At 36.5% G+C, this 27,526-nt stretch overlaps 1 protein-coding gene across 7 annotated transcripts in view; it reads left to right on the top strand.

The window, feature by feature from the left end:
* LOC138106437 (thrombospondin type-1 domain-containing protein 7A-like) overlaps positions 1–27,526 on the top strand; it is a 285,545-nt gene that overhangs the window by 170,177 nt on the left and 87,842 nt on the right. For 5 of the 7 annotated variants that reach the window (XM_069007028.1, XM_069007027.1, XM_069007032.1 and 2 more), the window contains 5 exons: positions 7,416–7,664; positions 9,206–9,387; positions 11,138–11,206; positions 15,038–15,193; positions 17,638–17,841. In XM_069007028.1, the coding sequence (XP_068863129.1) occupies positions 7,416–7,664; positions 9,206–9,387; positions 11,138–11,206; positions 15,038–15,193; positions 17,638–17,841 (860 nt within the window). The remainder of the gene's footprint in view (positions 1–7,415; positions 7,665–9,205; positions 9,388–11,137; positions 11,207–15,037; positions 15,194–17,637; positions 17,842–27,526) is intronic. The other 2 variants (XM_069007030.1, XM_069007031.1) reach the window with 2 other exon arrangements.

Here is a 27,526-nt window from a genome sequence, read left to right as displayed (position 1 = left end):
GTCTGACAATATAGATGTCTGTTGAGTGTCTGTTCATAACTCTGGCCATGCTGAGCTCTCTGATATGGGGATGTCAGTGGCGAGGGTAGGTCAGTTGTGCCAGGACTGGAGCAGCTGGCCAGATCTATAGGTATACCTACAAAGAGGTCTAGAGGGACAGGAGCCAAGACCCTGTGGACATAATCCACTACCACATCAAACAGTCATCCAGGATTAAAAAATCACAGTTTTCAATTTAAAAAAATTGAAAAATTTAATTTAAGTCCTTTTGAGTCAAAGCCCTGTCTTTTGTTCCTCCTGAGTGCCAAGCGTTTATGTTGGCATCAATCTCCTGAACCGTAGCCATGTTATTCATTTCAGAATAATGGAAATCTCTGTATGTAATCAAATGGAAAAGCAGCTAGAGAAAAAATAAATATATCAGAATTCTGTGAGAATGAGTATAGTGAATGAAAGTAAGGAATAGTAACTGTGAAAATTTCATTAATGAAAATCAAAGCTGAACATGGATAATGGGAAAACCAAAGATGAATGTTGATAACTGTGAAGGAATAGAGGCAAAATAATGCAGACAAAAGTTATTGAAGAGATTATTTAGCTTGCATTAACCTTGTCAGCTGGGCTCAATTACTTTATGTTATGGTCAAAAACAGTAAGTAGCAGTTCTCATTAAATATCAGTACTGAGTGAATTAATTGAATTTATTGTAAAGGACATGTTCTTCACCATTCAATTTTAGATTTAAATTACAAATCTCACGTTGTTGCTCCACTACATTTGAGCATGAAAAGAAGTGTACCAGGAAAAGCACAAACTTCAAAATGGTGTCACCTTAATACCTTGTATTTCTGACTTCTATTTCCATTAACTTATAGATTGTTGAGACATAGTAATGTACAGGTATTTAAGAGTGTCCTCAGCATGGATCTTGAACAGCCCTCAAATCCAGACCAGTTTTCATCTTAAAGTTGCACATAAAGTAGAAAGGATCTGTAGTTCTAGGATATAACTGTGTTCAAATAAAACAAGACTAAGTGAAAGAGGACTCTTGGAGCAAACAAATAGACAGTCAAGGAAAGAGCTGCTAGAAGTCTCTAAGCTCAAAAATGCCCCAGAGAAAGTGAATACTGTTATGGAAAGTCTGAAGCCAGAAAATGAAATTAACTGAGCACTTTTAATGCAAAAATAGCTATCTGCAGTTATTGGTCAGTAAAAAGCTGTGTAATGCATTGTTTCTGAGATTATATATGTACCAAAATCTTATCTGGTTTTAGGACGCATTTATATTAATTCATGGAGGTAAACACTATAAATTCTTCAGTGCAAAGATTCAGCTTGTGTTCCAAAAGTCTGTAAGCCATAGTTTGCTGGAAAACCAGAGCATATCTTGGGATAGTGTGGCTGAGTACTTGCTGTCTTTCCATTTTTGCCCTCTATTTGCAACTGCCAAGGCAGGTTTCTGACTGCATGGATTAATAGTTAGAACCTCTCATCCTTTCTGATGCTGCTCTTCATCTTTTCGCATTAACTCTTCTTTCTAATTACCAGTCCAATCCGATATGGAGGAAACACCAGCAAAAGCAGAAAATCTTAGTTGTACAAGTTATGTATGGAGTATGTTCATGCAGCAGAGAGTCCTACTGCCTAGTTTGAAACCTATTTATTTTTTTCTATTCATCTTGCAGGAATTTAGAGAGCAGTCCTACTGTCATGCATTGCCATGGATTTGGCTTCATGCCTGCAGTATGCACAGCTTTATCTATTGCAAAAATTTATCAGAAAAACCCATTTCTTTTCTAGTTGTATTTGTAGAGGAGGAAATTCCAATGGTCTCTTCCATGACTTTTCTACACAGCTTAAAAGACAACTTTTGAGACTGAGATTATAAATACTCATACAGGTCACTGGCATATAAAATCAAGTTTTCCTGATTTTTTAAAATTGTAAACGTATTTTTTATTCTCTAATAAATCTTTAGGATACCTCAGAAAGAATTTTTTATTTCTTGACTAATCTAATTTTTTCACACCTTTTAAAGCTTATTTTTGATGGAAGATATTTCTTTCAACTGCACAACTTGCTCATTTGTACACAGGTACTGTAGCATAATTTGCTCCAGGCTGATGTGTCAACCTTTGTTCTCCCCATGTCTTTAGCCTTAATTATCCCATAAATTGCTTGGAAATCCCTGGGCATAACCTTCCTATCTTTAATTCTTAAGTGATATTTAGTTTTTATTTATTGCTGTAGAAGCAAAAAAACAAGGCTGCAGAACGTGAGTAGACACAAATTCTTGACCACATATCTTCAGAAGAGGTTGAGCAGTAATTATGTTCTGTAGTTTGTCCTTTGAACCCGCATTGCCTTTTTCTTTACTTTTGTCTAATCTATGTCTTTGAGGTCAGGAATAGGTTTAGTGTTGACTTAGTAGCAATAAGGACCATTCATCCCGTGTGATGTTTTGTTTTGTTTGGGATTGATTTATCTTTCCACCGTGTCATTTAAATGCTTCTTTACCTTAAGCTTCATTTCCCCACTATAGCTAACTGTTTTCTGAAACGGTACTTTCTCAAACCAGAGCCTTACTTCAATTTGTATAATTCCTTCTTCTCTGCTAGAAAAGAGACACTTAGGGCATTGTCCTCTGAATATATTTACTGGATTGAGAGCCAGTAGCTGCAGACTTTACATGTTACCCCTATGCTGCCGCTTCTTGTATCCAGTCTGCTCTGTTGACTTTTAGCAGCATTTTTGTACAACTCATGCTTTTCTTTGAACTTTCCAAGCAGTTATCTGGACACAACTATATGGGTTGATAGTGAGGACTTATTTGTGCCATCCCTGTGCTTCTTGAATGGTTAACTTTGCATTCAATGTGTACTTAGACATTACTCAAATTTCACAGGGCACGGAGATGTTTGATGCAGAACTTCTAGTGAGTTGGGTGGCATCATGAAATGAATATTGTCTAATTTTCTGTTGTGTTACTTGCCCATTTGCCTTTTGTCCTGTGAGAAGATTCCCCTGAACTTTGCATGACTAAACACGACAAATCCATCAAAAATTGCAGAGAGCTTTACATGAAAGTAAGCTTTGCTTTCAGTTATTTTTGGAGAACAAATCTGTAGCATTAGGTACCAAACACAGAAGGAACTATTTTGTTTAACAAACACGTTCCCAGGTTTTGATTTAGAACCAAATTCTTGGATAAGACATTTAAAGGAAATGTGACTAACCTTCTCAGCTAAAATATCGCATATACTGAGGCAGGCCTAGGTTTCAGAGTTAGCATTTTTATACCATAGAGTATTACTAAGTTTAATTATTAGTCTTTCTATATGTAGCCACTTGCACTGAAAACTATGAGAAATATTTGCTTCTTCTGGTAAAATAAAGTTTGAAATATGTGATTTTTCCCTTCCTTACTTGCATAGAGTACAACACGTATTCTTCTGCTGTCTGCAATATGAAGGAAAACTCTTGGTAGCGGCCATTTCCAGTTAGCTCTCACTGTTTCTCTAACTTGCTCAAAGAAAACCAAGTGTTAAAAGAAGAAACAGCAGCTAATTTTCTTGTGCAACTCTTCTTTTGCTAATTGTAATTATCTCTGTCCTCTCACAAAATAATATGACAGTATGCATAACAGTAAAGAGGTTGTGTAGTGGTGACTTACAGTATCAGTTACTTGGTGGTGTTTATTTGGTACTGCAAGTGGTGCATGATTTTAATAAGCAAGTAAGGAAATAAATAGATAACTCACTTTGCCTCTTGTTTTTCTCCCTAGTAATATTTACATTCTGGATATAAGAATGTCCTTGTTTTATATTTAATTTTAAGTTGATTTATTTTATAAGTATTTGAAGTGAGGTATTCTTTATTGGTCTTCTTCTGTTAAGGATCATAATAAACAATGGAGTTAGTAATGTGGTACAATTCTGTTTGGGTCCTCTTTATTCCCACATATGGAAATAGTTAGCTTTTCTCATGTAACACTTCTCCCAAATAAGCTTCGAAACAGATGCAAAGCCCACGGAATGTTACACATCATTAGATGATCTCCTCCCTCATCACCAAAACTACTTTGTGGTGGCAATTTCATGCATGTTCCCTGCCAGTATGTGTCTACAATTATACTCAACCCCAGCCACAGTGCATGTGAAGAGGTTGGTTTACTCTGCCCTCAGAGGTGTCGCCTTGGATGGGAACTTGGATGGGAAGGATACTTCATCTGTTCTACAGAACAATTTGCAAATACTGCCCATGTGTAGCGGGTTGGGTTTGTAACCGGGTGGAAACACCAATTTAGTATAGTGGTTTGGTCTAAAATACTCATTACTGTTTACCTTCTGTGAGATAAGAATTAGGAGAAATGCAAAGCAGGCACCAAACTTGAAAGAATATAAAGAAGTTTATTAACAGACCTAAAAGAAGGAAAAAAATTATACAACCTTCAGAACTCTCCTCCTCCCCCCACCTTCCTCCCTTCTCCCACTGACAATGTAAAAAGACAACCCTTAAGATGTTCAGTCTGTTTACCACTTCCACAATAACCTTGTTCAGTCCATTTAGAAAGAGAAGTCTCTTCTTGCTCGTGCTATGAAAACATTATCACAACGAGACAGCCACCCACTTCCAAATATTGTTCAGTCCATTTAGGAAGAGGAGTCTCTCTGCTCACATGTGAGTCCCTTCCCCCGACTTGCAGCTTTTCCCGCAACTGCTTTCGAGGGTCCACTCTTGAAGGTTTTGGGATACAATTTTAAGATTGAGCTGTTCAGAAACAAAAACCAGAGGCCCTTCTCCTTCCCTGGGAGCAAAGGGTCTTCCTCATCTTCATCGTTAGGACTGTCTCTGGGAGCATCTCTAGGAACTGAGGTTTTCTCCTTTCCCATTTGGAGCAAAAGTCCTCATCTGGTCCATCTCTCCCTGTCCAAACTTCTCATGAAATTACAGCTGCATCAGCATCTGCCTATCTCAGCGCAGGTGCTTTTGCTTACGAGTTGAACACTCCACCCCCCATATCTTCATGAAATTACAACGGGTACTCTGATATATCATAGCTTCACAACAGAGTTTCAGCTTTAAGCATCTCCTCTCTCTCTTCCCTCAGGTTTTCAGCTCTTCATGACAATAAAAGGGTTATTCTCACCTCAGCCTTGCAGCTGGAATTTTTCTTATCACAGTGGAGAGGGGGGAGAGCCGAGCCGCTCCGGCTGCCTCCAGCAAGGCAGTGGGGGGGGTTCCACGGATGGAACAGGGAGGCCATCAGCTTCAGGATGGCCGTGGCCTGGCCCAAGCAGGGCCTGGCTGGGCCCGCTGGCTCCCGCACGGGGCCTGCAGCCACCTGTCCCAACACCGGAAACGAGAGAGAGGTGGGGGGGGAGTTTGTCTATTCTTAAGTGTGGATCACAGAGGTGGTCACAACTTTAAGTGGCTTAAAGAATTGTCCATATTCAAACTGGTCAGCTGATAGGTTCTGTCAGGTCATGGGGCAAACTGTAAGCCCTCCTTTGCAAGGACATCACGTCCGGGACTATGCTTGCTAACCCATGACACCATGTTAGAAACTATAAGGAATGTATCTTTTCTTCAGTCATTAAAACCTGTCTTTGGGGGATAAATGGGTCTATACGTTTTGTCAGAGGTACAGAAACTGATCTATGGATTTTGACAGTACCATAGTCCTATGCCAAATGGGGCATCCATGTAGGTGAAAAAGTCCATTATTAAAGAACAATTTTCTCAAAAACTCTGTGTACCTTTCACCACAAATAGGATTTAGTTTCTGTCCTAAAGCAAAATAAAAGTTGACTATCATGAGTCATGGTTTTCCAATCACCACTACTTTTGACATAATAAGAACATTAGAAAACTCCTGCTGAGTAATCCCCTATGAGTTTGTCAAGACCAGCAGTGTCTCCACCTTATTGTCTTCAGCAATGGTAGAGGGAGATGCAATTTAAAGATCAAAAATATGACACCTGACTGTCTCTTGCAGTCCATTCATCTTGTATTTCTCCAATATCCAAGGTAAATCTTTTAGGGATGATGGCTATTCTATCATTGCTTAGTCATTTTAGTATCCGTATATAGCTCACAGGTTAGGAAACCTCTTTTTGGACATGCTGACACTGTCTTCACAGCCAGGATCTTCTACTAGCAAGATGCAGAATGTCTGTTTCTTGTGCATAGAATGCTTTCATTTACTGTGTTTTTAAATCTCTCCGTTTCATCAAGTACCCCTAGTTCTATTACAAAATTTTGTAAATAAAGCTTCAAAATTATGTTGGATACGTGGGTAGGGCCAAATTTTTGTATAGCAATGAAATACTTGTAAATATTCATTTTTCTGTACTATTCTGTGTTCTTCTAAAGGGAAAAAAAGAAGCCTTTGCTGTATAGTTTATGGGACTGGTATTGAATAGAGCATTTCATTGTGCTACTTGCAGTGCCAGTAAATATTTTTCCTGTCTATTTAACTGCTTCAGAAGACAGATCTTTATTCCAAACCAGACATGATAAAAAAAAGAAATCTATGTTGTAATTAAAATCAAAGAGATAAAGTTATGTTCAAATTAACTGTAGTTTGCCTTCTCTGTTTCTCATTTTTCTATTGTGAATCAAACTTTAAAATAGAAATGTTAGTTTTTACTTAGAATAGAACATTATAATGAAGAGTGATTTAGAGGGAGAAAATCTTGCTGACAACCTATGTAATATGTGAATGAAGCAATCATATGGAAAATGGAAATTAAATGATGGCCTTCATAAGGAACAGGAAATTAAGACTATGGGTGTCAGGGAAGACCTCACTTTAGGGCAGAGATCATTCCCTGTTTAGACCATGAGGCATCACTGTGGCAATATACCTACCACCTATTAACAAAGTAAGTAATTAGTGACCAAGCATTCAATATGTTTGCCATTGTGTTTTTAAACCATTTGTGGTCTGGAAATTAGAAGATGACACTGAGTACTTTGTTCTCTGCAGAAACACCTTTAGTTATCTTGGCTTTTGATCCTCCCTCACTTGGAACATAGTTCCAAGAGAGAAAAAAGAGTATACCTTAAAATAAAAGATAAGTGAAAAATGTATGTATTTCCTCTGTTGTACTTCTATATATGTATGAAGATTTATATTTTAATTTTATTCACAGATATGGCAATATTTTGATCACAGATATGGCAATACTGGTAATTTTTTACTACAGAAAATCTTATTTGTCTGGTTTGAGTCATTTTCGCCAAAAGCCCTCTTGGCTGACTTTTTGGGATCAAATACATGTGGACTGAAAATTACCAGCTTTAAAAATATGTACTGACTTTCACATTACAATTGACATTGCTTTTGCTGTAGGAGTTTGTGGCTGTCTGTGGAGATGTGTGCTAAAAACTGTAATGCTCTCTTATTACAGCTTCTGCAAACAGGAAAAGCTGCCCATCACATTTCAGTCCTGTGTGATCACAAAGGAGTGCCAGGTGTCAGAGTGGTCAGAATGGACCCCCTGCTCCAAAACCTGCTTTGACATGACAACCCCTAAAGGGAATCGTACAAGATCACGCACCATTAAGCAGCTCCCTGTCGGCAGTGAAAGCGAATGCCCACAATTAGAAGAAGCAGAGCAATGTGTTTCTCAAGGAGATGGCGTAGCACCCTGCATTACGTAAGCTGGTTCATTTCAGTTCTTCATTACTAAAATGAACAATTTCAAGTAAGCATACAGGGCTGATAATAGAATAGCAACCAAACTATTACTAAAGAATAATAGGTGGGACTTTACCTTTTTTCTTTATCCTTGTTTTATTTGGTGTTCTTGAAAGCCCAAAGTCTGAAAATAGCTCCCATTGTAGTGTAACCAGTTCCTTCTCTAAATACAGGATTAATAATAAGTATAATTTCTTTTAATTCATTTCAGTTTTTAAAAGACAATATTTGCACATATGCAGGTTCAGGCAAGATGAAAATAAATTAATTGTATTGATTTGTCATCAATCTTTTCCCTACTAGAATCATTGCTTTCTGAAGTTCTTGTCTGTTTGCAGACCAAATGTTGAACACAGGAAAGGGGTGATAAACATCTGGTTAGCTAACAGACTATTTTAGTGAGACTTGTGTTCAGCACAACAAAGGCAGTACTGGGCCCCAAATGGGAAGTGGGAGAGGCTGACAGTGACAGCAAATAAAGTTTAGGAGAAATGACAGCGAGCACTTTACAATTAAAGAGATTTCTTTAATCCTTATCTAATCAAGATTTAATATTAAAGTCCCAACTGTGCTTTTTCTTTATCAAACTGAGAAGAGGGTCTGGAGAAATGTCACTTGATGCTAAGCATCTTTGACTGTGGTATATATTTTCATTTAAGAGTTGAATGTCATCTTTTCCTATCTCTGGCTACATTAGGAAGCACTTTGCATGATTTAGCCTTAAAGTACTTGTTAGGTAGGGAATTCTGTGGCATTTCTTGCAGTTCATAATCCCACCTGAGGTTTTAACTGAGTCAAAGGTATTCTTTGCTGTATTCACTGATTAGGAAGCTTCCAGATTCTCATCATTCATCAGTACCCAGCAGGGACGCTTCAGTACTGCAGAACGATCTTCCTCTTAACTGTGAAAGAAAGAACTTACTCAAAAATTTTTCTGTAGCCATAATAAAAAATACAATTAAAGTTTCACCTTGATAGCCAGAAGAAACTTTTATGTCTCCTACCAAAGATAACAATAGGCTTTTGGGTTATTTGGGGGGGATGGAGGATTTGTGAGGTTTTTCCCTCATTTTTTGGCTCTTATATTTCTCAGCATCCAAATTTCTTTGGTATTTTGGCTTTTTTTTATATAAATTGTCTAGCTCTAAACAAATGCTGAGAGTCACATTCTTGAAAGTTAACTTATCTGAACGTGGACTATATGTCTCTGTGTATCGTTTTTCTTCTCTCAAATAAAATATTCATGTATGTGGTGTGTTTCAGAAATTGAGCAGAAAAGGTCTTCCTAAAGAGTAATGATTTAAAAAATTAAACAATACAATGAAGGTTTCCACACACATAAAATATGAAATTTAATGCACCCCTCTCTGCAAGAAATTGTGGTGCTCAGGCCTTTAAGGAAATTAATGAGGTTACTGAGGTGTTTCAGCCTGTATAATTTAATACTGTGTAAAATGACTTCATGATTTCTAAAGACCCAATTAACCAAATTTGATCCAGGTATGGCTGGCGGACCACCGAGTGGACGGAATGCCGTGTCGATCCTCTCCTTAGCCAACAGGACAAGAGGCGAGGAAATCAGACAGCGCTGTGTGGAGGTGGCATTCAAACCAGGGAGGTGTACTGTGTGCAAGCTAATGAAAATCTCCTCTCCTACTTAAATACCCTCAAGGATAAAGAAGGTAAATTTGATTCAATTGCAATTAAATTAGTGTAGAATCAGAGCATGTCAGCATTCCAGAGCTCTTTCACAGCCATTGTCTTCTGTCATGAGTGCCTCCTTACCTTGTGAATTACTACTAACTTGTAATTCAGATGAAAATGCTCAGTTGCTGTAGCAGAGATCTCATTCTCTATGCTGCAAATATAGGTTCCTAGCTACAAATCCCTATTTCTTAGTGTCTGCTGAAAAACACTGCGCAGGATATCTTCCCATAAGAAAGAACATGAAAAGGTGGGTCAGAAGTCCTAGATTTGTTTTTTTCATCTACTGTAAAATTTCTTGTGTGTCCTTCATCTGGATGATAAACTTGTGCTGTTTACCATGCAGATGGAATATGTCAATTCTGGCATGTAAGCTCAATATAGAAAAATGTAAAAATATTATTAGATTTCATTCTGAGGGAATTGATTTTTTTTTTTTTTCCTTGATTTGGTCAAGTTTTTAAGTAGCTTTCAGGAATTCAAGCCAATATAATTTCATGTGTTTATTTACCTAACTGAAAGAGAGATTATTCTTTGTCACTGTTGAAGCCTGTACAGCTTCTTAAGAAAAGAGAGAATAACTTAGAAGACAAAAACCTTTAATTCATTTGGCAATCTACATGCTTTAGAATAACACTTGAGTAGTTTACATTACATTTATTTCTGAATAGTAATGCAACACTGTAGATTAAGAAATCAGTGAATTAAGCTAAATGCATTTAGCTTTTTAATTAAATTTTATCCTCTTCTCTACCTATTTCATACAAACACACATCATTATTAAGAAACAAATAAATACAGCTGTATACTTCAGGAAAAACAGCAGCCATATACTTCAGGAAAAACAACATCAATATGCAAATCCTAGGTAATACCACATTTTGTCCAGGGCTGCCCAAATAGCGGACTAGTGAGGTTCCTGCTGTGGTTTAAAGGTACTCTCAAACTTGCCGTAGAGGTAGAGTTTGTGGGGAATGTTAATGCCAACATCCATTTCAGCATGACTGCTCAGATCAGTAGGGTGTGACTTGTGAGCTCTGCAGCCCCACGTCTGTATTTATTAAAGAAGAAGCTTTCAAGCCTCTTTGTCTAATGCAAATCAGCTCCGCCCAAGGGCTTTTAGTAAATCGCCTCTGCTGAACAAAGTTTAGATGCCTCTGCCATAGTGTGAACAGTGAAAACCTCCTAGCTAAGGAGAGGCAACAATAAAACCAGTGGAAGCTTACTGTTCAGAATGATGATTAGGATTTTGGTAGGCTGTGAAGTCTTGCCAGATTAGGCGGGTGTGAAATTTACCCTTATCAGACTGTGACAGGAATACATGGAGCCCATCAGGAGGTAATCTCTGCAGGCTCCTGAAAGCTGATTAAAATGTAACTAGTCTTTGGATGCATAAACATGAGAACAGTTTTTCAAGAGCTCGAACTGGGGGTGAAGTGGTTCTTAGTTTAAAAAAGGAGCTCTGGGCTGTTTCCACATTAGGGGCCAGATTTTCAGAAGAGCTGCTGCTCTACTCATCCTCGCTCTTTCTCCCCTCCTAGAATAGAAAACTATGAGTAATTTGAGGATTGGAAAAAGCCAGGGCATACACCAACCAGATTATGCTGTGGGGAAACATCTTCAACTCAGTGTAGCTTGCTGTTGGTTGTAGTGAATGCTGTCTTGGTAAGGCTGCTTTAAAGACCTCCATTCTCATATACTCATGGTGGCATTTCCCTGTTATTTCAGAAAGTCAGTCACAGAGCAAGTCGAAGGCTAGTGTTGCACCTCTGCTATCAATCACTTTTGAAATAACAGGTAGGTAAATTAAGGGCTGCAACCTGGCCTTTTGATTAAGAGCATGCAAAGGAGGCAATGTCCCTATTGGGGGACCTTGTTTGCTATATGTGTGTAATTAACATGTTTATGTAGCTCTGAAATAGTTAAATGGATTTGAGTATTCTCAGGAAATTTCAGATCAGTTTGAAAGTGAGAGGCCAGAATTCCAACTAATGAAGTTCATGAGCCAGCTGGGGCACTGGAACAGTTGCCTGCTCCACTCCTGAACAGTTTTAGCTAGTGACTGCTTTTTCCTCTCACTTCTGAGCAATGGGAATTATTTTGCGGCTTTCATCATAGCTGCTATTTCCTGTGCCTTCTGTAGTTTTAAAACACCAAATTAGGTCTCCAGTAAGAATTTGAACTTCTAATATTTAGCTGAACTGGAATCCCTCACACCATTCAGATCAGTAGGAAGAAGAAAGAGGTTTGGTTGTAGCAGTTAAGCAGTGGCTATCAAGTTTCCTGGAGGCCACTGTCATTCTGCCATTTACTTGCTGCTGACTTGAATTGTTTCATCTCTGTATTCACGTACTCAGCTGGTTAGTCATGAAGTTTCTCTCACTGTAAGTGTATGAGGTGGACTGTGTCATCTTATTCCGAGTACCTTTAAAACCCTCAATGCAGACTAAAGATAGGAGAAAAGTTCCTTTATGGGCATAAATTTATTCTACATCTGTAAATACACACTTGTTGCCCTATTAAACACAGGGGAACTGCTTACATGCATGGAATTGTGCCATTTCTTAGAGCATAAGATTCTGAATTATCTAATGTTTTTTGATGGGAGAATTCAGCATTATATAAAATGAGAAGAACATATGTTGTTTCATTGTTGGTCATAATGTGTTTTGGGCTTGGGTTTTTCTTGCTTTTTTTGAGTAAGAGTACTTGGAGAAATTTCTTTGTGTTGTTTGCTATGAAACCAGTGTGACAAATGACCAGAAAGAGAAATATGAATTTGTGTCTGCTTATACTGATGCAGCCACATACAAATTCACTCTCTTTGCCAGCCTGGTCATTCATTACTGGGCACTACTCTCTTGAGGGTTTTTAGAGAAGGATGGAGAGTTTGATGTCTTGATAAATGCAGCAAATGCTACATAAAACCAGAACTGTTATTTTTCTTTTCAGTTGTTTTTAAAATGCAGTAATGTGAGGAGTGTTTTCCAAGGATATAAAATATATTCAGCTAAAATTTTCTAATATAGAAGATGATTTGAGGAATGGATAATTAAATTTTTAGTTTTTAGGTCACTACCCTCAAACCTGAAATTCCTTGAAAACTGAATCTAATTTATTAGTTAGATTGAAGGAGAAAGAGAGATTATCAAAATGCATTAACTTTTCTTTCTATATTTGGCCGAAAATTTGGTCAAATTTCACATCTATCTTGTAGTATTACACACAGTCTAATCAACATTCAACATCACATCCAAGGAATAAAGAATTATCTTTATTGCTTACACAAGAGAATATGAAAGGACAGAGATAAAACAAGGTTTTAAACTGTAAATATCTGCATCCAGCATCATCTTCTCTCAGTGTCTTCGCTAAACAGTAAGCATCAAAACCTAAGCTCAATTATAATTTTTGATGCTGAAAGAAATTCATTTAAATTCATGGGAACAAGATGGTCATAAGATACACAGGGAAGGCTGTTTTCTTATTTTACTGTCATCTCAAAGAAAGAATTCTGAGTAATCCTGCATGAAATTCATCCTAAGTGCTCCGTGATGAAAACATTTTTAATAACCTGAAATATAAATTTTCTGTCCTACGGTTGAATTCTTTTGTTGTAAAAGCAATATATAACAGACAGCATTTATACATCACTTAGGGTCTAAAAGCAGCATTTCAAAAACATTTTGACATATTTAGAAATTTACTGATACCTGAGATATGAAAAGCTGCTATTTAAAGCTTCCTGATTAAAGATCTTTGTTATTTTTCTGAGTAAAATTCCATGAAGTAGTGTGATGTTAAGTTCTTTATCATGAAGGCTAGAGATGAAGCATGGAGTTCCTCAGAACACTTTCTCTATTCCCTGAAGCAAGATTGTGTCTCAGGGGTGTAATTGACCCTTAATTTCAGCTGTCTGACTTGGGCAATTCCCCAATTAAATCAAGGTTAAAAATGTATGGATAGCAATTACTTACTGTTTTTCTTCTTCTATTAGAAACTATTCAGTGCAAATTCAACAGGCAAATTATGTTTACTTATATCCATTTTCTACACCAAATATGCATATTATGTTGATTATCATGCATGTTAGGTGTGCATGTCAAACGTATTGTAAAATTCGATGTTCTGTCATAGCATTATGCAAATGTTGGAATATTATGTTTTGTAATATTTTGTTTCAAGAGATTGGTGAGCTAGAGGCAGTAATATTAAATTACTATTTGCCATCTTCATGCCTTCATTACATGGAGCAACACAGTGTAAAACTGTGCCAAAGGAGACCACCTTGAAAACCAGAATAGGGTGAGGATTTTTCACTCCATTTTCCCCTTAAAAAGTGAGAATTGGAGCTTTTTCTGTAGCTGTAAAAGTCATCTGCTTAGAAAATCTGAATGCAAAGATATACATACATGTCTACAAGCTTGACCATACTTTAACAACCTGGTGTTTACTTTCACATTCTATAAGTGGCTATTGATCTCATCTTTCAGAAGGATATTTTGTCATATACTGTATTTATTTCATCCAAGAATCTTTCCATCAAAAGTCATGGCAAAAATTAATGAGGTAACTTTCCTGTGGAAAAAATGCTGAGTAGAATGAGAGTGTTTAAAGTTACGGAATTGCATGTTTCCTCAATCAACCAAAATGAAATAATCTGGCAGACTTCACTTTGCCTTCTTGAAGGTGTTCTCTGCTTAGTGTAATATTTTGTCCTGTATTATGAAAGAGAATTAAAATCTTGCTGTCAATGAAATGGTACAATTTCAGTTAGAGTTCTGTGCCTTACTCTGACACCTTATAGAATTGCCCTGTTACTTTTATTACCTGGAAAGTCAAAAGAATAAAGTATGGAAGGAGAAGGGTGATTTTATCCCAGCTTATTGATCCTTAAAGAACAGAAGAATCACATGTGTTTGCATCGATTAACAAAACTTTAAAGAAAAAAATGTCTTGTGCAGTTTTTACAACTACATATATACATTATGTATCATATTTTTATACATATATATATATATATAGTAAGTGCAAACCATATATATATCTGAAACAAACCCTTTTTGAACTAAAGTTGCTGCTGGACAAATCTTACCGCTGAGTGTGCAGTTGATGGTCTTTAGAGTAAAAGGAAAAGGTTTTTTGTCATAATTTTAGCTGTGTTTCAGGTTATAGCTTTAAAATAATCTTTTAAATATTAATTAACCAGGTCTTTGAAGTTATAGTATCATATAGCTTACATATACAAGTGCAAAGGGATTTATGCAGCTTTTTGTTCAGTTTGTTAAGAGAAGAAGTAATGAGATAGCAGGACATCAGTTTCTGCAGAGTGAAAAGTGAACAATTGTTTTAGTAGTATAATTTACCCCTCAAATGAAAGGACTGAGTCCGAGGGCGTGCTGCAATATCTACAGCATTCCTGTCTCCAGATAATGGGATTTGTGTCCGTTCATGCAGAGAGTAAACTGACTTCTGTGTAATTTTTTTCAAGGCAAGCATTTTTCTATCACGTCATCAGATTAAAAAGATGAGATAACAGCCTTTCTAACTGAAGGATAGTTCTGTCTACTTAGAGCTGAGGAACATGACCAGTGACATATGAGAAATATTTTCACTTTGTTTTGACAGCTTCAAGGCCAGTAGACCGTAAACTTTGTACAGGACCTCTTCCCAGCACCTCCCAGCTGTGCCATATTCCCTGTCCTACAGAGTGTGAGACCTCAGCATGGTCAGCCTGGGGACCATGCACCTATGAGAGCTGTGATGACCCTCAGGCCAAGAAGGGTATGTAAAAATCCAGCAGAGCCTTCTAATGGTGATTATTTACCATTCCTAATTCACTAGGCACCTCTGGTTTTGCAAGCACACTAAATTTTTTACCAAGAAGTGTATATCTAGTGCCTCTGAGCATCGAAATAAAGTCATTGAATTAGGATTACATTTAACATTGCTTTTACACCAACGGTAGCAAAAATGTAGCCTGTATTCTAGCCTCTAGATAGAGGATAGACCCACTTTGGATTTTTACAGGTCAATTCCTATTTCAAACCTTCCTCTCAGATTGAAAGGGATACAGTTTGTGTGTTCAAATCACAATTTTGGCACTGTCTCAAAAGGAGGACAGAAGCCTCCTTTGAGGTGTGTTGTGTACAAGGCACCCAAAGATTTACAGTTCATTAATATCTTAAGAATTCACCATTAGACCATAAAGCATGATCTGGCAAGGAGATGGGAGCATTCACTGTTGGTATGTGACGCTGTTTTACTGATGACATATGTGCTGGTTTCAATTTCAGCGTGTTTAAAACTTCTTGCTATGCAGAACAGATTGTAGTAACCTGACATCAAAATAGGAAAGCACGAATACAGTGACAGGGACCTCATGTTAGAAGTCTGTGGGTTTCTGGCTGTAAATGAGAAAAACTGGCCTAGTCATTGCTGCAAAGTGATTATCTGATAGAAGTTGGGAATACAGACTTGGTTTCTTGATTAAAAACAGTCGTAAGAAAGGGCAGCCGCATATGTCCCCTGGGAGGAACAACTGTGATTACTATGTTTGGTTAGCTGGATCTTTCTGGCATACTGCTAGTTACACTTCTGTCTAAGTGTAATAATACAAGTTTTACAAAGCTGTTTTGTGGAACTCTGACTCAACCTTGATCAATTCAAGAAGGAAAAAGTAGTTCAGTGTGCAAATCTATCGGATTAAGTCTCCTCTGAGTACAGCTGTCACGTAGTCTGTTATTTTGGTTGCTGTTCCATCAGTGAAAGATTTGCAATGTTTTCAGGGGTACAATTTAGTTCTGTGAGACTGATTTGGGCATCCTTCTAATAGAAATATATTAGGATATACTTTATGCAAGCCTTTATTCCTGCACGTATGAGCAGGGATCTTTTCTCAGCTGCCAAAGGTTTCCTCTTATCTGGAAATTCTTACATTTTATTTTATAATTGCATTGACAGTTCTTCTGAGAGAATGATGTAAAAATTGTAAAGGCACTCCCACTTTTAGCAACATGTCTGTCTACATATTTCCAGATCACTTGCATCCTTTGTTGCTGTAGAAATTGGAGGTCTTTATTTTTGAAAGTATATGAGCCTTTTGTGTCAGGCTTACTAAACCTTTTGCACATAATTTGGCTGAACTCTTCAATTTAGGAAAAAGGAAAACAGCAACTGAAGATGAAAACTTATTTTTAAAGCAATGCTTATTGTAATTAAATTAAGAGCATGTCTTCAAGGAATCAGTTCCTGCATAGATGTGTTTGAAAATTCTCCTGTTCAGTTTGTGTCCTGGTAGAAATGAGAGTTATGTGTAGTATTCTATAAAAAATATCTGTATATTACTAACCTGCCCGAAATAAAAGAGATTGTGAAAAGATGTGAGAAGAAACAAACCCTTGACAAAGTTAAAATATTCCAATCAGATATATCAGAAAATATAGAAAGTTATTACACAAGACACTATTTCTTGAATCCATTCACTTTGATTTGGTTTTTCTGAATGTATTTAGTCTGGCTTTTTCAATAGGCCATCTGGAAGGGAGAGTGGGGGTTGCTTTTGGTCACTGACATTGACCTGGCAGATGACAGTGTATAAGGCCCATGAGTTTCTCCACTCCAAGTTGAGTTTACGTAGTCTTAAGGAAATTTTTAAAAGCTTGCAAGGGAATATTGTGATATTTATTACTGAAAATGTATTAACGGGACTTGAGTTTATTTTCATGCTTTTCTTTTTCTCTCAAGGTAATCTTTTTATTCTTCCATTTTATTTTGGAGCATTGGAGGGGGGAGGGAGTGTTTATAAGCTGATTTCACTTCATAATCCATCCATGTTGGAAAATACCTGAGAAGAAAACAAACAACATATTTGAGAAATGGTAACTCAGCAACATAGTCAGGATTTATAAAATGAGATGGATATGGCAAGAGTGTTGCTCAGGAGATTATCCTGTCTCCTTCCTGGAGTATGTATGACTATTATAAACAAGTGTTTAAGGCAAAGCCTCCTGAGGAGGCTCAAAACATTGGAACTCTTGTAAAATTTGATCTCCAGTCCTTCTTCAATGAGTTCTTCTACCCAATTATCTAAAATGCAGTGTTCTGCTGAGTGTCTGTGGTGTGTTTTACAGAGAAGAGAAACAGAACTGTTCACTCAGGTATAGAGAGATAAAAAGTGCTTCACTTCACATTTTAGAGTTGAATTTTTATTTTCATGGACATTTCAGGCTTTAAACTAAGGAAACGTCGCATCACCAATGAGCCTACAGGAGGAACAGGAAACTGCCCTCACCTGTTGGAAGCCATCCCGTGTGAAGAGCCCTCTTGCTATGACTGGAGAATCACGGGGCTGGAGGAATGCATTCCTGACAATGAAAAGCCATGTGGCCCTGGTACACAGGTTCCTGTTGTCGTCTGCGTCAACAGCGATGGTAAGATGGGCGCTTTTTCCTACAGTCCACACCAGCTAGAGGGAAGATACTAAAATGCAGTCCAAAAGGGTATCAGTTTTTGTTCTCAGCTTTCTTGATCCTTAGAATGGAGCTGTCTGGAATAGATTTAAATGTCCTTTAGTACTGGTTAGGAAGGGTAAGACCTCTAGTTGCTCTAGGACCAAGTTCCTTCACCTACACTGGGTAGGTTTTCAAAGCTTCACTAAGTGACTGAGAGAAAATTAAATAGAAAACAGCTATTGTTCGTCAGTAGGTCAGATTCATGCCTGCAGTGGCTTGACTGAATTCCCTGATGTAATCCCAGTAACAAAGCTGATCCTCTGAGCCCAGAAACAAATACATTGTGAGCAAAGTAAGATGCATTGCAGTAAGTATAGCTGGAAGAAAAATAATAATGTGTTTATTAAAAAGGATGGTTTGATGTGTGTTACGGAGTTGGGTTGACAGTCCAAGCTGTCTTGCTTCTTCAAAAGGTCAAAAAAAATATCACTATTATTCAATTATCCTCTGTGAGACAAAACAGATCTTGCATGACATAGTCATAAAAGCCAATTTTGAAAGCTGCTTACAGAATACTTTAATCTACAGAAGATTCATGAATTACTGTTGTGAGAATAGTCCTTATTCATTAGTAATATTATAGTCTAGAGCAGCATATAAATTAAAATAATTGTACTGACTGCAGTGTAGTATGGTAAGAGACTTCTAAGTTCCAACAGAGGATTAAGTAAGAGGACACCTCTGATGAGTGTTAACAGCTGCACAAAATACTTTGAAATTAAATCAGTCAGAAGTAATAAGAACTGATTATAGAGATATTTAAATCTTGAGCTTTCATGCTGAAGAATTTCGGTCATAATTGAGTTTTGGGGCTTAAATTGATTATCTTAGAGTTAGAATGTAAGCTTTATTTTTCTGCATATACCTAAGAGATCATTTTTACAGCTCAGAAAGATATTAGCCTAAAATTAAAATACTGAATCTACCATATTTATGTCCTTAGCTCAAAAAAATTCCCTTTGCAATGTAATAATTTCTTGGCAGCAACTCTGAAACTCTTTGCAGGTTTTTTCGTATACATTTTCAAATCAAAATTGGCCTTTTCCTCATAAATCAAGGTGTTTCCTAAATAATTGTGAATACTCTTAAAAAAAAATCTTTAAAGCAAAAAGACTATTTTTTTTGCTTTACTAGATTATGGTTAGTTTGTCTTACCTTTATTTTGAAGAACTGTGTTTTCTCACACATCTAACCCAATTTCTTACTAAACTGTAATATAGTAATTTATGTTGACTAACTTACTGTGTATTTGGAGCATGCAACTGAGCCAGTAAACTTTGAGATGCTTTTTATGTATATAATATTTTCTATTGAAAACTCATAGGATTTGCTCTTGGCACTTCATGGGCTTTGGTTTCAAAATGTGTCTTTGAAGGCTTGTGTTTAACTTTTTTACTCCCAGTATTATTCTTTGTCTCTCTGTCTTTCTGAATTATATGACATTGTACATTGCCTGTATCAGTCATCTGCCTCAGAAAGAGTGAGAAGTCAGGGTTTGACCTGTCAGTCTTTAAAGAGTTGAGGGCATAGCTTCAAAGAAAGGAGAAAACAAATGGCAATTATGGCTTGCTTTGCAAAGATCTGATCACCCAATCATCCAGTCACAAAAATACGTGTTCAGTAACATTTAAAAGAGTGCAAAAACAATGGTGAGTAATGTAGCGAATTGCACCAGCTCTTCAAAATTCCTTCTCTTAGTAAACAATCTTTGCACTGCACCAGTAATACCAAGTGTCTTCTGCTTAGCTCTCTCCTGAGAAGGATTAATGTGATGCAGTAGAAACAAACAAAATGAAGACCCACCAGCATCAGCAATCTCCACCTCCAAGCTGACTCAGCTCAAGCATCTTATTACTTTGCCTCCCATAGCACCAACCCACTAGAAAGCCTGTAAAACTCTTAAATATGTTCTAAACACACACCACCACCTCTTCCCAGGTAGTTCCAATTTAGTAGTTTGGCCTCCTACCCTGGCAGTCAACAGAATACCCATGGTGTCCTCTACCAAGCACTTGTTGCAGGCATCTAGATTCTGCTCTGCAAAATACAAGAGAGCAACACTTTGCAGTCAGGCAAGTTTTGCTTCAAGCCCCACAGCTTCAGGGCAGTTTCCAGTAAAAATTTTTGGAGAATGCTGCTCTTCCATTGTCTAAATATCATGGTTTAAATTATTCATCATAAGAAATTTGTGGTATTCAATGTTCTTTGAGCACTTCTTGGAGAAGAATGTATTGGCTCTAAGTTAAAGACTGTGCCTCAATTAACTGTATACATAATTTGTATAATAATCATTTGTTGCTATATTTTTGATCTTAGTATTACACAGGGAATTACACTCAGTTTTACAGGTGAAAATGACCCTGAAGGGAAAAAATATGGAAAGCATTAAGATTGCTATGTTACTCAAACTGAACTAATCTTTGCTTAACAATATTATTTTCGGTCTCTTCAAGAGTTGTTGTTGTTGTTGTTGTTGTTATTGTTATTATTATTATTATTATTATTATTTATTAAGCCAGTCTTAAATCTTAAAGTGCCTGGATAGGAAAGGTTGAAATGAAAGGACTTAAATGTATCAAAACAAAAGCATATTATGCCCATGGCTTCTGCTTTATAAAATGAAAAAGGCTGGCGGTGTATATTTCAGACTAAGCACTGTACTCTAAATGGATAAAGCTCTGTAGCTTTAACATAAAATAAACCCAACACTGATTAGTATATTCTCTTCCTGTGCATAGTTGCATTGTTCTATATATCTTTAGCATGATTAGTTGGGATAATATGTCTTGACCTGGGTGTTTGGCTTCACAATTAGAATCAAACAGCAGTGTTTGTGAAGTTGTTTCGTATAATTGGAATTAGCTCCTCTCTTCATTTTGGTGTTTAGATAAGAGTCATTACAGCCCTTGAGACAACAGCAAACAATAGGTTATCCTCCTGCCTCATTGCTGAAGGCCAGTGATCGTCATTGTCTTTCCACAGTGGATGGCAGTAATCAGAATTTTCATTTAGGCTGAAAAAAATATGACAGTCAGTACCCTGGGTTGCCATTGCAGAGGCTATAATGAACTTTGATGTATTTTACTATATAAATGGAAATTCAGTCTTTTACTGTGAAAAGAACCTTTTCAGAATAAATATTCTTAGTAAATCTTCCAGGAAATTTTACAAAGGAGTTTTTTAGGTGAAAAGAACACCTTTTGGTTGTGGAAGCTACCAGAGTGGACAGAGAGTGATCAGAATTCCTTCATTGTATACATAATTTTAATAATTAGACATCTTTTGCTGGTGTTTCATTCTACAGATTAACTTTTGTTAATGATAGAATGACTTTTTAAAAATAAATTTATATTCATCTTTTTGTTATATATGTAATATGTGCAAGGCATACACATACACATGCACATACACACCTGTGTAAATACTATCATCAAATGTGTTAACACAGTTCACACTCAGAAGAGTGATTTTAGAACAGATGAATTTGCACTATTTCTCTGTAGCTATGACAGTCTATGAAGAATACTGTTTCAAAAATATCTCTGTATTTAACAAGAAGTCTGTAGTGGGAAAAGCTGGCTCTTCTCCACTTTGTTAATAGACATATTAGTGTTACTCCTATGTTAATAGGGAAAAAAAATTCTGACATAAAAATCTGCAATATTAACTACTGATGAAAATACCTTCAAAGTGCTCATTCACTCATTTTGTATTTTATCTTAGCTGAAGGCTGAAGCTCAGGTACTGGCATTGGCTAAAGTGTTGGTAGTGTACTTCTGATTCTCACATATTCATCTGAAATGACTTGCTCATTCTCTAAGAATTTGTAAATAATAAATTGGTTCACAGTCTTTATAAAATACTGGGCTTTGTACTGCTGCGTGTGTTACTCCAGATAAAACAGATCTCACTGCTGAAGTGCAGATTTCTTCTGGATCTTTTTGAAGCTCACTAATTGTTGGGTTACAGTAGCTCAACAGGGGACAGACAGGAGTGGACTCGTTGCAGTCTTCTGCCTCACAGCTGAGTCACTTGGAAGAGGGAGCCATGGCAACAGCAAGGTTCTTCATGTATATGCAAATTCCTACAACTCTTTGAAGTAGCAAAATTGCTGCTGAAGTTGTCTGAGCAGAGGTGCCTGCTGATGTAGCTGAGTGCCACAAGTTCTGTTCTGGCACCTGGATGAAGGTGGGTGACACAGGTCTGGTCTTTCTGAGACTGAAGTGCAAATTCAAACCACTGCTGACATCAGTATTTTCTGATATAAATGGGAAGATTTTACCTGTTTTGCAATACTGGGGGCAAAGCAATGGTGTTGGTATTAATTAAAAGATATAGAAGGTAGACTAGTCTGTTTCGTTCAGACACATTCAAACTGGTTAGTTTAGCTGCTTTGTCTGGAGCTGAAGCACTATACTGACCAAAAGGGAGCAGAGGACATTTCCAGGATACCTGTCCTTAATCTGTGTTTATTCTCTGCCAGTGAGACCGACTGAAGACACCATACACCAGCAATATAACATCCTATGTTTTATTTACTTTATTGTTTTTCTCAAGACTTAGAACTATTTATCTCTGAAATATTTATTCTCTTACTTTGTTGAATTTTACTTTAAAGTAAATCCTATAAAATGTATTCATCTAGTTTAAATTTTCTTCTATAGTTTCCTGATCAATATCTCAATTTCCTTCCTTAATTTTTTGGTAGTGGCTTTTTAACATCTTACAATAAGCAGCTAATGAAATATATAGAAGAAATTTTAGGAAAAACTGAAGATTGGCTGGTGCAATTATTTTTATTTAAAATATTTTGACTGGCTTCAGAATCGGCTCTTTCTGTATATTTATGGTTTGAATCAAATGCTAACTCAGTAACTTCTGGTCTTCATGTATTTTCATGATGGGAAAAAATAAGAGATTCAATGGACCTGAGCATAGGTATTTTATAGGTGTGCCCACAGGTAAAGAAGCTACTTTTTCTGACATTTCTATTGTGCAGCTGTAAGCATTGAATGAAGAAACCGTCAGACTGGTTGGATTTTACAGTGGTTATTTAGAAAAGAAAATACTACTTTGTGTCACTTTATGACTTAGTTCTTTATAAAGAATGAAGAGCCAGATTCAAATTCAAATTACTTTGAATTATTCAGTTATTCCTCTAAGAAAACCCAGATCAAAATCTGGTCAATGCTCAGCAGTCAATTAGCAGAAAAATACAGTAGCTAATGACAGTTCCTTTGAGCTCATAGTGCCTTATGCTTACAGGAACTTGGTTATGTGGGCATTAGTCATCATTTCCCAATATTTATTTCCTAGCTAATATCATAATAGAATTGTTTTAAACTGTTCTTTGCCACTGACAGCTTTTTGGATGACCATCTGAGGCATTTGTATGATGCATACTTTGTTCCTCACTGTAAACACATAGGCTCTGAAACTTATAACCAAGTCCTTCCTTTCTTTCCTTTAATTTTCCTGATAACATAAGAAACTACTGAATATGTTTCTTGGATGCTTGGTATATTTAAGAGTTTCTTTCTGAGGATAAAATACAGTGAAAGAAAAGGACCTTAAAACTGACACTCTAAGGCCATTATGTTTCAGACCATTGGATTTTTAAGGTATTTATTTTTAACAAGATTTTTAAATTTAATATAAAGGAATATAAGGAGAAATAAGAGTGAAGTACTGCTTAGACTATCTCATTCAAGTCTCAGAATAGTATGATAATTGATAATTCTTCTTTCAATAAAAGGTCACGTTTAATTGATGACACCAATTCCTTTTTGTCTCTCATCTTGATATTAGGAAAAGTGGCATGTCACTATTAAGTTTCATAAAAGAATGGATGCTTTTAGTGTTTATGTAACATGTAGTGATTTAATTATATGGAATGAATTAAATACATAACTTTTTTTGTCCTTGTCTTCAATAGTTTGCCTGTAATTTGATATGATGATTTCAATTAAAGAGATAAGTAAAACAAAACCAGAGTTCCATCTGCATAGTCCAGTAAACAATTAGCAGTTATAACAGTGCAACAGGCCCTTGTTTCCAATTTATGATATGTTTTTGAAGACAGAATTTCACTTGGTATGGACAATGCCTAATGAGACATTAATGCCCATAAATAATATAATTAAGATAAAAACAGGTGGGCCAATCTTGTTATCAAAATTTTTTTCTGGGGTCATAGATCATAACGTGACTGGCTGTTCAGATGAGTTTGGTGTATTTTGACCTGTTTACTTCTAAAATGTAACACCTCACTTGTGTAAAAATTATTGGACTTTTAGGAGTAGCTGGAGTGGGAAGTGCAAATATTTTGAAAATGTATCCAAGAGAGCAATTACAGGTTTTATATGATCTGTATTCTTAGTAACTTTCTCTTGTTTTTGATTGCACAACCAGTAGATATTGCAAGAACTGCTTGTGATGAAATTAGAAGGGAGGGATTTTGATTTATGTAACATTCAGCAATGCAGGAACCCAATTCTGATTGGACTCCCAGCTTCATTATGGTAAGAATGCAGAGAGGGGTAATTGTACATACACTTCATAACAATTGGGATTTTTTAGGAAGGTCAATTTAATGCTGTACAGTTTTTCCATTTATCACTTCAAATTATGCTGTTATGAAACAAGAAAGAAAAAGGGAGTTAGGGAGTTATGTATGGGTTATAAAACAGGATTTCTAGGCCTGTATTGAACTCCTTCGGTTTTGGATTTGTGTGACAACTTTTTAACTCCCTAAAACATACTCAGAAAATATTTGAAATATTTTTACAAAACATATTTAGAAAACATAATTTTATATCTAATTCTGTTATATATAAAAATAATGCTACATAGCTGTACATTAAGTACCACTTTCTCAGAAGATTATGTGACACAGCACTAGTTGTCAATCTTTATGATAAAATGCTCTAAGACAGTATATTCTCACTAGGTTTGAGGGGAGTCAGTTTTCCCATCTGAGAAAATGTTGCACAGGCCTATTTATATTTTACAACAACCTGCATGCTTATGGTCCATTTTCTAAATAAATGTTATCAAATTTCAAAGCTGTGAAACCACTGTGTTGATAAACGGTGAGGATAAAAACATCATCATGAGTTAGTCATGTTGAGACAGAATAAATAGGAATTTTACTCTCAGTACTTCCAGCCTAGAGCAGCTCATTGTCTGACCTTTCTTACAGATCATAATTTGTGTTGAGCACTGGTTAATGAAAAACCACTCTTATCTGCCAAAAAGTACTTGATTTCACAAGATAACTGTTCCAGTGGCCACTTAGAGTCTTAAGATAATCTGTGTCATTTTGCAATTCTTGCAATTCTTGTGTACTACACAAGCAACATCTTCACTGAATACTTAAGAAACTTCAAAATAAAACATGCTCAGACACAATGATTACTCAAAATCAGGGTAAACAACTGATACCAGTCTCTCCAGTGTTCCCAGTGATCTCTTTCAGATTTTGGAGTGCAGATTGTCCGTGACTCTACGTAGCCACAACCCCAGCAGAGGGAAATAGAGATTTGTACCTGGGACTTGGTGAAAAAGGGCATGGAAGACAAGGGGAAGAAACTGGTTCTGGCCAAACAATGAGGTTGAAAACTGGGGAAAGGTAGGATTTGACCCTGGTTTCCTCCAGGGCAGTTTCCTGAGACTAAGTAAGGAACTCGAAGTTATGAAATGTTTCTATATGACAAGCATTAGGAATGAATTTGGTGAGGGATTTAATCTGTTAAGGGTCAGCCCATGGGAGGATTTGAGAAGCAGCTGGAAAGAATTTGGCAGGGCCAGGTGAAAAGGACAATGAGGTGACAGACTGGGATTAGTGTCTGGAGAAAGTAAGGCTGGATAAGAATCCAGAGAATGGGGAAGTAAAGAAAATTCATAACTTCTAGGGCTGGAATACAATGAATTTTAATCCGCTTCTGCTTTTGTCTCATGAGATCACCAGACAGAGGAGCAGTTTCCAGCATCAGTGTAACACCCATGGCAGAAATACTATTTATCATTTGACTCCTGCTTTAAACTAGAAAACTGGGAAGAAATAGTACATCAAAATCTAGTATTTTAGTTTGCAAAGGCAAGTCCTCAAACATTAGGAAATTAAGTTTGTCTGGTCCTTATGTTAATGCATCAGAAGGAAGTATTTAATTATTTAATTGTGCTAACATGACATTTTCTCCACAGAACCTACCACTTATTTGTGAGACAGATATATCTCCTTTGGTGATTAAGTGGGCATTTTGTAGTAATGAATGCAATGTCTGTGAAACAACTAACCTTAGTTGTCCTATTCTTCAGGGTTTAATTTTGCTCTGCTTTTGTTCAGCATCAGCAAAATATAAATAATGCTGACCCGTCACATCTTCAGTGTTCTGAAGATAACGCTGTACTAGTGGGCATCTGATAGTCATGACAGAAGGATCTTATGAAAAATGCCAATTCTGTTTTAATAACACTTCTAATTAGTATGTGGTAAATAAAACATAGGCTCATGACTTGAACAAAGAGAATAAAACTAAAAATACTGAATAGCTCCTCATTAAGGAGTTTCCAATCTGTGAACTGAAGGAGGAAGGGACCCAGTGGAAAAATAATAAGCATGCGATTATGCAGTTAAAAAAACTGCACTATACAAAGGCAGCTTTAATTTTGGCATTTACTGTTTGGTTTCTTGGCACAGTTTTGGGGGTAATGTGGATTAAGTACGTAAATCTAGGAATTATCAGATGTTTGGGTTTAATTTTATTTAGACATCCTTTATCGGTACTGATATTATTTTATAAATAGAAAATTGATGCAGGAGTGTTTTCCAGAGAAAAGATATTAAGCAGAAACTACATGAAATCTCTTATTCTGAATGTCTCAGAATTGAGGGGGTTTTTTTTATTTAAAGAGGGGAAAAAGAAGAATTACATTAGCTAGAAGCATCTTATATATTGTGGCAGTCTTCCATAAAACCAGTAGTGAAAGGGTACAAATTATTTCTGTGAGTGGGTGTAAATCTACAGTGAAGTCTCTCAGATTTCTGTGACTTTAGGACATTAACTTGCAGAATTTATTAACAGAGTAAAAAAGTTGTAATGTCTCTATGGGTGTTCCTGTTTGTTTTTTTTTGTTGTTGTTGTGACAATGTTATTATATTTCCTTAATTTAGTATAAGTTTATAAAATGTGGTGATGTTTACGTCTAGTTGAATTCCTGACAGCTCCTTCTCTGAATCCATACACTTTAAGGCCAGGTGAAAGAAAAAGTCAAAAGGATGGGTTAGTTTTAGTCTTCTGGGGAGGAATCAGCAATGAAAATTTTTCCAAAAGAAAAGATTAATTCACAGTTTGAACTCCCCAAAGGCATGCTGTGCCTTCCACTTGTAATGATGAGAAGATATTCACTGCAAGATGGATAAAAAGATGCTCTCCAAAGACTGCATTTTATCTGCCAGTAGTAGGACACAGACAAAAGCATCCATGAAATTAATTTAAAAACCATTTCTCAGAAATGTGTAAACATGACAGTGGCAGTGATCTCTCTTGCACCTCTTGGGTCCTATGTTTTAACTGTGATTGAATTGAGCTGTCAGATTACA

This window comes from Aphelocoma coerulescens, chromosome 2 (genome assembly GCF_041296385.1).
Source record: "Aphelocoma coerulescens isolate FSJ_1873_10779 chromosome 2, UR_Acoe_1.0, whole genome shotgun sequence".
Classification (NCBI taxonomy): domain Eukaryota; kingdom Metazoa; phylum Chordata; class Aves; order Passeriformes; family Corvidae; genus Aphelocoma; species Aphelocoma coerulescens.
Note: the sequence above shows the minus strand (reverse complement) of the source record. Positions and strands in the feature narration are given on the sequence as shown.